Source organism: Tyto alba, unplaced genomic scaffold (assembly GCF_018691265.1).
Source record: "Tyto alba isolate M040663 unplaced genomic scaffold, T.alba_DEE_v4.0 Super-Scaffold_18, whole genome shotgun sequence".
In the NCBI taxonomy this organism is placed as follows: Eukaryota; Metazoa; Chordata; class Aves; order Strigiformes; family Tytonidae; genus Tyto; species Tyto alba.
Window position 1 is genome coordinate 26,089,845 of NW_024881280.1, and position 12,924 is coordinate 26,102,768.

The 12,924-nt window shown below is 39.0% G+C and overlaps 1 protein-coding gene across 26 annotated transcripts in view; it reads left to right on the forward strand.

Moving 5' to 3' along the window:
- The window catches only part of NRXN3 (neurexin 3), a 1,014,891-nt gene extending 1,006,332 nt beyond the window's left edge, over window positions 1-8,559 (forward strand). For 15 of the 26 annotated variants that reach the window (XM_042790607.1, XM_042790610.1, XM_042790616.1 and 12 more), the window contains one exon: window positions 4,946-8,559. In XM_042790607.1, coding sequence (XP_042646541.1) covers window positions 4,946-5,871 — 926 coding nt within the window. In that variant the 3' untranslated portion in view covers window positions 5,872-8,559. The remainder of the gene's footprint in view (window positions 1-4,945) is intronic. The other 11 variants (XM_042790621.1, XM_042790622.1, XM_042790629.1 and 8 more) reach the window with 2 other exon arrangements.
- Window positions 8,560-12,924: the final 4,365 nt, after the last annotated feature.

Sequence of the window (12,924 nt, forward strand, 5' to 3'; positions counted from 1 at the left end):
TAATCCTGAACTTGCATCATACCAGTGAACACTGTTAACTGGCCTAAAACAGCCAACAAAAAAAAGGGGGAAATAAATGTAACAAGAAAAAGCACAAATAATCCGAAAAAATAATCTAAGTCTCATATGAATATTTGTTTTGAAGCCATGGCCCAAACTGGGTGGCAGCATTGCCCTTTTTTTTTTTTTAAACACAGAACAACTTGGAAATTAAAACTGTAAATTCTATTCAAAGCTGGAAATACTAATTTTGCAATTGAAAAAATGGTAGACACTGTGAGAAGATAAAAACTTCAGATAGGAAAATAAAAATATAAAACCTGTCTCAAATTAATTTCCTTTCCAAATTGTCATGTAAGGTTTTTCAGGGTCTCCTCTTTAGCTTTTTCTAGAGATCCAAATCTTTAAAGTGCTTGCCTTGCACAGCAAACCTTTCAGGATCCAAATCCCACATAAGATATTCTTGGCAACCAAGTGGCACTTTGTCTTTTAATATTTCAGTGCTTACCTTTCAACCAACTTGGGGCCCTGGGCAAAAGGCACTGGTTCCCCACAAAAGGACCACTGGCTCTGGGCAGCTTCCTGCTGCCTCCGCTGTCATTTTGTGAAAGACGGTTCCCCCTACACGCTTATTTATCATCTGCCTGTCATCAGACTCCCCCTTGTGTCTCTTAGGAGTAGAAATGTAGTACCAGTAACACAATTGTTTGCAGGTATGATATGAAAGTTAGCGCTTGCTGTCCTCCATAGATATTGGTGATCACGTTTCTCACACTTTCCTGGGAGCTTTTCAGAATTTACATCCCCTGTTATCCTTAAATAACACATTTCTTTTAGACTGAGTGGAATTTTTGTCACGCCATTTTAAAGGATGTTTTAACTCCTCTATAAATCACATACCCCAAGAAGTATTCATTGTGCTTGCATCCTATTAGACCTACAACTTCTAGCTTGCTGTGCGTTGTGCATAGATGTCTAACATACCTATAAAACCGAAGTCAGCTTTGATACCTAGAGTGCTCTGTGTTACCTTCTTCCACACAGATTTTTTTCAGTCTCACAGTTTCATCCATTACAGAAAGAAATAAAAATTAAAAAAATCAAAGTATCATTACCACCCTTACAGCCATCTCCCTGATACTCCCCAAAAGTATTTTGTCTTAAGTAAATGTAACAAATTAACTCCTTGATGGAGAAGTAATTCCTAATGAAGCACCCTTAACAGTCTTTCAGTATACAGGTAAACATAGTATGCATCATTAGACAATTTGGAAGAAAACTAGACATGAGATTAAATAATCGTATGGGAAATCAAAATTAATTCAGTCTTTGTGGATTAAAAGTTATTTCTCTTCTCACATACATTTTGAAATTAAAACTTTGTAAAACTCATTCCTGATTCTGTCCTACTGTCTTCCATCTAACAAACTTGCTGGAAACAAAAAGCTCCAATCTGCCCTCAGTCACTGATGTGAAACCCCCCTCACCATAGCAACTCTATAAACTTTTCTTAACATTTCAGGAAGACCTTTATCGTTTTTATAGTTGCAGTAGTCTTGATCATTGGCTCAAGTCCTTGACAGAAACAAAAACTGTAGAACTATGACCTAGTTTTAAAGACAAGTGTTACTGGGCTAAAAGAAAGGTCTTCATATTAAATGTAATATATTTCTGATTCCTTCAACAAAATTATTTGTTAATAGGACCAAGAGAATTTCTCTTTGGAAAAAAACTGCCCAAAATATTGCCCCGGTGGGTAGCAGGTCAACTGCATACTGATGCTGTGTTCCAGTATGATGCCTTTTAAGAATGAAGGCACTTCGAAGCTCTAGATCAGCAATTAAAAGCTGACAAACTGTTTTTTTTCCAGTTTGGCGTCACAGATGGTGAATGAAAATCACAGATGAATGCTACTTTTTAACAGAAAAACACTGATCTTAAAAAAAATCATTTAAAAGAACCCTACCTATCCCTGCCTTCCTGGAATTTAAATGCCTAACTCATGCAATTTGATGTAATGTGTGCTTAAATCTTATTATTTTTATTTATTTTTTACCAGACTCAGAGGTGATCTTTCCCTCTGAGGCATACTCCAAGTTTATCCTGAGATCACCTGTTTGCATAAATTATAGATGCCATGGGTAGGGCTTCTAGGCATATATAAATCATATTACATGCTCTAGTTTCTACATTGCACAGAAAACAGCTCAGATGCATGAGCACAAAATGCCATGTAGCCATTTGACAGACTACAGTTTCTGATTTTTATGTATTTTTTTTGAAGATATGTAGTTTGAAGCGATTAACATTGTTTTACACATGATACTTATTTCTTCATCCTCTATATAGTAACAAAAGTCATATAACATACTGAGGAAGCTCAGAAAACTAAACAACATATTCAAATTGGCCCTTTGCATTTAGCTTAAAACTAACTTTGTGTGAAAGTATGCAAAGTAGCACATTTCTTATTTTGGCCTCATTTCTACCTCTGAGATAGATCTGACTGTTTCAATTGATTAAACTGTGTCACCACTTAGTTTCTCATTAAGGATAAGAATAAGCCATATTGCTAGTTCAGCTATCCAAATTTAATCAAACTGTTAAATATCTTTTTCAGTATATTGCTAACTTTAGTATGTAATTTGTTCAAATATATTGCTCTCCAAATATATTTAGAAGGGATTATGGTTTTAGACCCTATTCTTTATAGAACTCCCATGGACATTACTGGCACTATTCAATGGGAAACAAGTGCATGTAACATATAGTATATATAGGAGAGCAGAATTTTGACTCGGATGCTGTTCAGCACTGTAACAATGCCAAACTGTTCATTAGCACTCATTAATACATAAGTAAAAGACAGAATTATTTATTTAGAAGATAAAATTCCTTTTGCATATCTTTCTTTAAGCAACGGTGAGTATAAATAAAAATTTCCCATGCATTAGAAATATTTCTTAATGAGTTTCACTCCTTTCAACAAATCTAGATGACTACTCATGGTGTCAGATGAACTCTTCAGTTTACATTTAACGCAGTTAACTTAAGTGGTTAGCTGGAGAAAAATTACCGAAGGGAAAACTTATATACAAACTTTCAAAAGCAATATGACTCATCCTAAAAACTGTTGATGACCTATATGTCAGCAGAAGACTATGTAATCTGAATTAAATGAATTAGATAAATTAATTATGCATCCACATCAGAATAAAAGAGTAGAATGTTAATTACCCATAGGCTCAAAAGTAGATATACAGTGATCCTACAATATATCGACAAAACAAGACTACTAACCTAAAAGTAGCAATATTGATGCTCTGTTGTGGTTTGAGCCTACTCAGCAACTAAACACCCCGCAGTCACTCACCCACCCTCCCCCCAGTTGGGAACGGGGAGGGAATCGGAGGGGCAAAGGGACACTCGCAGGTTGAGATAAAAACAGTTCAATAACAGTAACAGAATGATACGCTGACAGCAGTATCAGCGGGTCATGGACAATACAGCTGCTCACCTCCCGCCTGCTCCCAGCCAGCGATCCCCAACACAAAGGCCCCACAGCCACACCCCCGGAAGTGAGAGCCCCTCCCAGCCCACTCCTGCCTTTATATGGTGAGCACAGTGTCACATGACATGGACTATCGGCCAATCCGGGCCCAGCCCTCCAGCTGTGCTCCCCCCGCCCCCGCACACAGGTGAGGGCACTGGGCCCTGGGGAGCCCCTGGGGTCTCAGGGTGCTGCAGCTCCTCCCGCTGCCGAACCAACGGGAACTCTAGGCCAGACCAAACCAGGACATGCTCAGAAACCAAATCTTAGAAATGATGCACTTTCTTGTTTCAGCTGCAGCTTATACTGTGGTAAGGTACAAATGTTATAGCTTCATTGTTCTACTTTAAGAGTAGACCATACATCTACTTCATTTTTAGTCCCCTGTAGGTAGATAGCCATCATGTTAGGAAAAAATAGCACTGATCACAGCTATCTGCATATGAATAAGTAACAATAGGTGTGAAGACAACTTCTGCAGTACGCTCCTGAGCTCAAGTGCTAATTTGGGTCATTGGAGTCCTTATTCCATTACATCATCAATCACAATATAGTCTATCTTATTTTTTAACTGAATTATAGTAAAAGAATATCAAGAAGAACAGAAGATGAAGATAGTACGGCATTAGTAGCCCCAAAAGATGCAAGGAAAGGGATGTCCCTAGCATTGAACAGAATGGTAAAGAAAGATTAAAAAGAGATGAACAAGCATTGAATAGAAGTCTGTACCTTCATGGACACCAGTAAGTATTTGGTTCTTATTCCATCCCTCACTTTCATGAACTTTCCCCACAATTAAAAAAGCAGGCAACAATCGAGAAGAAATAGATTAATGGGAAAAGCATTAGGGAAAAGCCTTATAAACTGCTATGGAAGGTGAGCAGACGAATGGCAGAGAAAAAATACCAATATTATTTTAAATTAAAAGAATCAGAGGAGGAAAAACTGTCAAGATGAGTGGTAAAATCCATCTAAGAGAACATTGCTCTATGGAAGTCTAAAATAATTCATGTAAACAGTCTTGCAACCTAATGCTTAAGAAAGATCACTACCAAAAATTGATGTTCACGGAGTCACTTGAGAGTATCTTAAAAAATCAAAAACTTTGGATCCAAAAAAATACAGAGTATTTCACTGTATGTTACCTAGCATAGACTAAAAGAGTGAGGAAATGGAACATGCACTTTACCAACATCTAAAACAGGGTGGAAGGAAAGAATGAAAGGCATCCCCGAGAAAGTATATTGGTAGTGTAGTTAGGATGAGAAACCCGATCCCTGACACTTTTTCATAATGCCCAAATCCTCTCTCATCCTTGAGTTAAGTCAATTGAGAATGGTGCATTGTGTCATTAAATTGTACTAATCTTCTTTTTTTTTCTCTTTTCCATCCCAGGAGGTGAATTAGTTATCCCTCTACTTGTAGAAGACCCTTTAGATATCCCTCCTATTGCTACTCGTGCACCTTTCATTACACTCCCCCCTACCTTTCGCCCCCTCCTCACCATTATTGAGACCACCAAAGATTCCCTGTCCATGACCTCTGAGGCGGGGTTACCTTGCTTGTCGGACCAAGGCAGCGATGGTTGTGATGATGATGGCTTGGTGATATCTGGGTATGGCTCAGGGGAAACCTTTGACTCTAACCTACCCCCTACTGATGATGAAGATTTTTACACCACCTTCTCCTTGGTAACAGATAAGAGTCTTTCCACTTCAATCTTCGAAGGTGGCTACAAAGCACACGCACCCAAGTGGGAATCCAAGGACTTTAGACCTAACAAAGTCTCCGAAACTGGTAGGACTACTACCACGTCTTTGTCCCCTGAGCTGATCCGCTCCACAGCTTCGTCCTCGACTGGGATGGTGCCCAAATTGCCAGCCGGCAAAATGAATAACCGTGAGCTCAAACCCCAGCCTGACATAGTCTTGCTTCCGTTGCCCACTGCCTATGAGCTAGACAGCACAAAGCTGAAGAGCCCGCTAATCACTTCCCCCATGTTCCGTAATGTGCCCACAGCAAACCCCACGGAGCCGGGAATCAGACGGGTTCCGGGGGCCTCAGAGGTGGTCCGCGAGTCGAGCAGCACAACGGGGATGGTCGTCGGCATTGTGGCTGCTGCCGCCCTCTGCATCCTCATCCTCCTGTATGCCATGTACAAGTACAGGAACAGGGACGAGGGGTCCTATCAGGTGGACGAGACGCGGAACTACATCAGCAACTCAGCCCAGAGCAACGGCACGCTCGTGAAGGAGAAGCAGCAGAGCTCAAAGAGTGGCCACAAGAAACAGAAAAACAAGGACAAAGAGTATTATGTGTAAAAAAGAATACTTATTTATATATAAATATATAAATACTTAATGAGATTTAACTGAAATATCAGAATCATTGCAGCGAATGAGATTGGGAGATATCATTTGTGGGAAAAAGTATTGGGAAAAAAAATTTCAGCAGTGACTGTTAATGTCTCAGTCATCGCTTGGAGTCAGCAAACTCTGCCCTAATGTATTATAAAGCACACTTAGCGTTCTGGAGATGGCGCACACAGCTCTGCCCTGTTAGTGAACTTGGACGTCTCCAAATCTCCTCCTCCGCTGAACTTTCTGCAAAAGTAGAAGACTTCATGGCTTACTTGTTTCATATCTCCAAGTGAGTCTTTAACAATGTTCGTGATCCCTGACTGTATCGATAATTTTTCAGTTTACTTATTAAAAAAAAAAAAAAAAAAAAAAAAGGAAGGAAAAAGAAAAAAATGCAAAGGTTATTAAGCAACAGAAAAACATTGAACAAACTGATCTGGCCTTGTCCAGCATACATATAGTTTTTCGAGATTGGAGGAGGGGAATAAATGATTTTGGAGATTGTTGGGGTTTTGGTTTGGTTTGGTTTGGTTTCTTGGGTTGTTTTTTGTTTGGTGGTTTGTGTTTGTTTTTTTTTTGTTACTTTTGGGTGTGGGAGGGAAGGGTGGAGAGGAGCAGTGTGGGGGGTGAACCAGGACATGAGTTGAGAAGAAATCTCGGAAAAAAATTTAATCCATAATAAAGAGAGACTATCGCCATATATGAACTCAAAAGCTACCCATGGTGTTTACTCTGCATATCTGGTTGTATTGTCTCTAGAATCTGTCCTCTTGCAGTAAGTTGTTTGCTAACAACGCAGTGAAAGTGTCTGATGGGTGATGCTGAAGAAAATTATCATGGAAAGCTGGCTCCCTTGGATCTGGCTCCAGTATTTGCAATTGAACTGAAGAATAGGTGGGTTTGGGTCTGTTCTGATCAGTCATTGGCTTCATTTGAGATTATCACTTCTTATGCATTAGCACAGCCAAACTATGATTAAAGGGATTTGAAGATTCAAAAAAGAATGTTTAAAAAATGGTTAACCATTCTAAGCTGAATATGCCATGAAAAATTAAAGGAGCCTTCCTCTGGGTTTGGTTCTGTGACTGATTGCAATGCATGCAAAAACTAAATCAGTTTAATAAAGAGATCAGAAAGACACCACTGGAGTTCAACTTGTGACAAGACCCATAAATGTCAGAAAAGCTAAACACTTGTAAAAGAATGCAAAATACATAGTTTTTTTTGACATAAAACTTTTTCATATGTAATATTTTAATTTTGTAGCTTGACATCTCAGATCATCTCTGTCTTTCCATTTGCCCTATTCTCCCTTTTCCTTCTCTTTTATATGAAAGAAAATAAATAAAGCTGCTGTGACACACAAAAAAAAAAAAGGAATTTAATAATATAATATATATATATATACACACAGATATATTTATCATGGTATGTTTGATGAGACGACTGGAACAGAAGTTCTGTTATGGTCTTAATGTGGAATGAGAATGTTCTTGAAGAACAAAGTAAAATGAAACAGACAACAAAAGCAAACCTTAAAATGTGAAGAGAGTGTGTGTTTTAGCTTTGTCACAGTTACCTGTGTCAAAAAAAAAAAAAATCTGAAATTTTGTTTACATATTTTACTACTATTTTTTTTGCTAGTATAATTTCTATATGGATACCCTGATGGTGTATATACTATTTTACGGTTAAATTGGGAATGTCTTTTGTTTTTATTTAACTTAATTTAGTGGTTTGGTTTCTGCATTTTCCCAGTTATTGTGAAAAGGATTATCTTGCTGTACAGAACAATAGCCAAGTGGTTTGACGGCCATACCTATCATGTGCAAAAAAGCAAATGAGGGAGAGAGAGAGAGACAGAGAGGAAAACAGCAAAAACCAAGATGGATTGAGAACTCTGGAATATCAGAAATGTACACTTTTTCTGTATACGAATGAAAACTAATCAGCTGTTTAGGTTTAGAAATCTACTCTTGCTGGTGTTTATAAGTCGCATGAATATTTGACTTTGAAGAGGTGTCATCAAATACACACACGCACATGGGAACTTAAATTCAAAAAAACAGCCTTCTCAAACATTTAGAGAAGATGCTTTCATGTTAACAAATATTTTCAGTGCGTGTATGTGTGTGTGTGTGTGGTGCGTGTGCGTGTGTGCGAGGTTGAGCTTTTTTTTCCTTTTTTATTTTTTATACTAAAAAGAAAAAAAAAAAAGACAGGTTTTAAAAAGGTATGAAAGCACGATTTTAGATGACTTAACTGGCCGAAACTATATAAAGTTGATTATATCTTGATGTCTGTAAAAGATTGCTGTTCTTGGAGTCTTGGAGTCTTGTGAAATTATTTCCTGCTTTCTTTCTTCCTTTCCTTTTTGCTTTTCTTTTTTAAGTTAAGAGAAAAGGATTTACACTTTCCTTTTTTTGTGTAAGTTTCTATTGGACAGTTTTTGGGAACATGTGCATTTCTGTATGTGGGCTTCTACCATATCCCTGTTGCTTTATGGACAACCTTAAGAATTTTTATTTGAGTTATCGTGATGTTATTGCTTTTTTTCCCTTTCTTTTTCTTCTTCCTTTTTGATTATTTTTCTTTTCTTATTTGCATTTTGTTTAAAGATATGCTTAGCAATAAAATGTTCTTCCCAAAGTCCTGGATGTTGCTGGGTTTTTATTTCGGAAAGACTACAGGGAAATTCCAGACCTTTAAAGGTGAAAGGTAGTCTGTGAAGCAGGTATCCTCCCCCATCCCAGAGGAGTGTCTGGCCACCAGACTACAGAATCATGTTCATGGTTGCATTGTTTCATTAGTCCAATGAGAGTGGAGTCTACCTCATACCACTCTCAACCCTTTGTGCCCCACCAGCACCTCAGTGGGGTGAAGACTAGCCCTCTGGAATATGGGTTTTAGTGACCTCAGATAAAAACATACCTAGGACGTTGACTTAGTATGCCCTTTCTAATGTACTGCCTGTTTTCAGTCTCCCATTACAGTGTGTAGCTGTTCCCATGACATTTATGGGATTCTGGATTCCTCTTCTGTGCCCAGGAGTCTATGTTTGATGTGCTGCAGCAGCTGAATCCTTTTGGGGATTTGGCTAGCCAGTCTGATACAGAAAAGCATTCACACCACTTTATGTGAGGCTCTAACTTTGGTGCTCTGAATTTATATGTGACTTCCCATGCACTACCTGAGCAACATAGTTTACTGACTTGGGTGCTATGGATCAGACTTGGGCACCTAAAGTAGACGGTCTTAGTGTTCACTTCCTTCCAGATCAGCTCTGAGGCTCCCAAAACCCTGATCTCAGTTGCTGCCTGCGCCTTGTCCTACTGGACATTATAATCTATTATGATTCTGGCCATCGTGCAAAATTGACAATATCCTGTCTTTCTATAGTAAGTTGTGCAGAACTTCAGTTTACAGCAGTAGTTTTTTTCAAATTGAATCTTCCCAAGCTACCTTCAAGCTTGACTTTTTAGAGGCATCTGGAAGTCAGCCAAATGAGTGTTTCACAGCCCTTTCATTTTTCAACAAAGGAAGACTTCACCTTTTTTTTTTTTTTTTTTCTTTTTTCCCTAGGCAGAATCCACAGCTCTTTTGAATAGTGTTTTCCACAGGTTTCATTTACAACCAAATTAGACTCAGGATAAACAAATTGTTCAGGTATTCCCTGTGATTTTCTACATTGTTTTTACTCCCATGTTTGCATGGGTGAGAATATGTATGTAAATGTACATGTGAGGGGTTTGTTGTTTTTTTTTTTTATTATTTCACTGTTTTCAGTTCTTTTGTGAAGAATGTTCTGACACTTTACAGACCTTCACAAATCTCAAAACCACAGGTTTGTCTAAAGTCCACTTGTTTCCCTCTCAAAATCATTAAATTCCTGAATGATGACTGATACCTAATATTCCCAGTACTGGAGCAGTCAGCTGTCACATGGGAGATCTATATCTGAACTTAATTGCCTCTTCTAATATTGCAGAAAATTTCCTTATCACCAAGTAGTTGGTGCTCTGAGAAAAGCATTTTTATTTTTTTTTTCTCAGTGCTTTTCTCAAAAGCTGTTATACTTCATATCATTATGAAATGTTATGTGAAGCAAGAAATTTCAACCTGATTTACCCTAGCCCTCTGGCTATAGTCACTTTTTTTCATTTGCTCTGTCACCTAATGACCATTTTATTACTTAAGCTAAATGAAAGTGTCAGAAAGATTTCGTTGTTGCCTAAAAGGCTTGGGATTATTGTATGTCTTTGGCTAATCACAAAATCATAGGATTGTTGAGGTTGAAAGGGACCTCTGGGGATCATCTAGTCCAAGCACTACCACCCCAAATCAGGGTCAGCTACATCTGTGTCCTGTTAAGTTTTGAATAACTCCACACGTAAACTCCTCACCCTCTCTGGGAAACCTGTTCTAGTGTGACCACCCTCGCTGTAAACAATTTTTGTTGTTTTTACAACAAAGAACAAAGACATTTAACTTTTCTTAATTTGTGTCCATTCCTTCTTACCCTTTTTCTGGGCACCACTGAGAACAGCCTGGCTCCCTCTTCTTTACAACCTTCATTCAGGTGTCTACACATATTGACAAGATTCCTCATAAAACTTCCCTTCTCCAGGCTGAGCAGTCCCAGCTCTCTCAGCCTCTCCTTATACATCTGATGCTCCAAGCCCTTATATATCTTCATGGCTCTTTCATGGCTGGGCTCACTCCATTATCTACAAAACGTGGAGCAGACACAATTGTCTTACCACCATCACTGAACTAGGGATATAGCTCTTTTCAAGGACCAGGGCTTGACAGTTACTCCTCCTCTCAGCATTTTCTACTGGTAAGCAACATCCCACTCAGTATATCACTTTTTGAAGATCCCTGTCTTAGATGCCTAGTTCTGCTCTTCCCAAAACTGTTTAGCACATCTCTGCTTATTGCACAGTTGCAGAGTTTCTTTAGAAGTGCTGAGACAAGTCCTGAGGATCTGAGCACTGATGGGCTCTAGTCTTCTCAGTCCTGCTGTTGCAGGAAAGGACTAGTTGCTTTTCCAGATAGCTCTGTCCACGCCTCTGAGCTGGGAAGGAGGGTTAGTCTCCTATGCAGTTGCCGTGCCTGCCCGCTTTTCTTCCCCAAGAAGTGAGAAAATAATGATCAGACAGTTTGGTTATAATGATTAAGAAACAAATATCCCTCCCCCTCAATTCTGCAGTGGAAGCATCTTCAGTCATAAGGTGGTGATGACTCCCAAGGAAGGCAAAGACAAATGAACTATAATTAATGGATGTGACTTGACACTTAAAGCCAGAGCTAAGCATGTTACTTTTATGGATATGCAGTTTTGTAAGCTATCAGTCTGAAAGGGGTGTGCAAGATCACAAAGTCCTGTCAGGTGTCCTGTGAGCACAGACAGTTACATGCAGCTGTTCCCATTTTATTGTGCATCGTGCCTAGCTACCAAGATTGGCACTGGCTCCCTAGAAGACATTTCTCATATGGTAGAACAAATCTCTTCCTTTCCCTCCCCACATGCAAACAGTGACAAAGAGATGGAAAGGCAACAAGACTAGCCCTTCCAGCCATAAGCATCACAGAATCTTCTTGGGTGATCAGAGACACTAACATGAGTAGAAAGACTATTGCCTGCTGTTCAGCTCTCTGGATGGGCTCTGAGAGCACATTTGCCAAAGTGGTAATGAAATACTGCAACCAGAGGTGTCATGGTAAATGCAGGAGGTTGCGGTGTGAGGGCTTGACTGATTCTTACACTTTATTGGAGAGTTTCCCAACAGTAGCAACATATGCTGGGTCATTTAAGAAACAAAATTAGAACCTCTTATTCAACTTGGTAAAACACCACCTTACATATAACAAGCTATTGCACTCTGGTTTCTCTTCAAACCATATATGTTTTCCCCAAATGCTCCTGATAAACCTGTTTCTCTGGAGAGACTGTGTTATCTTACACAGACCAGCAAACATGATGCCATTCAAGGTAAATTCTCAGTACGTGGTTGGTCTGTAGGGATACATTTTTATAATTTGGGTACATGGATTGCATGAGAGAGGAACAGAGCACCCACATGCACAAGAGATTATGTTGGACTGCAAATAGCTGAAAAGGGCTTAATTTTTAAAGGTATTAAGGTGTTCAATTCTTGTTGAAAACAGGGGGAAACAGCTACATAAATATCTTTAAAAATTGAGGCCATTTTAGCATAGTAGCCAGATAAAGTTAATTAGCTAGTGTTAATTGCTTGGGCTTTTGCACTACCAAATGGTGTAGGCAAGTGGTGGACGAGATTTCATTCTCTCTCCCTTACATGAAGTTTACAGAACTCACCTGACTTGAGTGGGAGTAAAAACGAGAGATAGCTCAGGTCTGTTGTAAATTACCTGAAGAGAAGTCCATTGCAAATGCTAGGATGGAGCTGAATGAGCATGTTTTTTCTTTAAATTCAACTGAAGCAGACTCAGACAAAAAAAAAAAAAAAATGCACATAGTTCCATACCTTGTACAAACCCAAGAGAAGCACAACCCGTACTCCTACCACCAAGCACAACTTAAAGCCACTCATCAAGAGTTTTCATCTACTACTCCATGCATCTCTTTTGTACACTGTTCACAGAAGACAGCCAAGGGGCAATGTGCACATGGAGTCAGCAAAATCCTGAGCAAGCAGCTGGGAAAACCTTAGGCACGCTTTTCTTCAATGGCTCATAAGCCAGGCACTATGCCTAAAAGCTTTGGCTGGTGCATGTGGAAAATTAAACTCACTGGAAAAGATTTTTCAAAATATATAGATATATTTAATAATGTTGCCAAAGCCTTTGGAACACTATGAAAAAAATCACTCAGTGAGCATTTGGATTTCAAGAGTAGTTATGTAAAGTGTTAAAACATTGGACCACAAAACAGGACTGAATCACACTACGGAAACAAAAGTGGAAATGAGAAAAGTGAAGGCTCTGAAAGCTATCAGCAATGGTATCTGAATAACCTCCTTAGTGCAG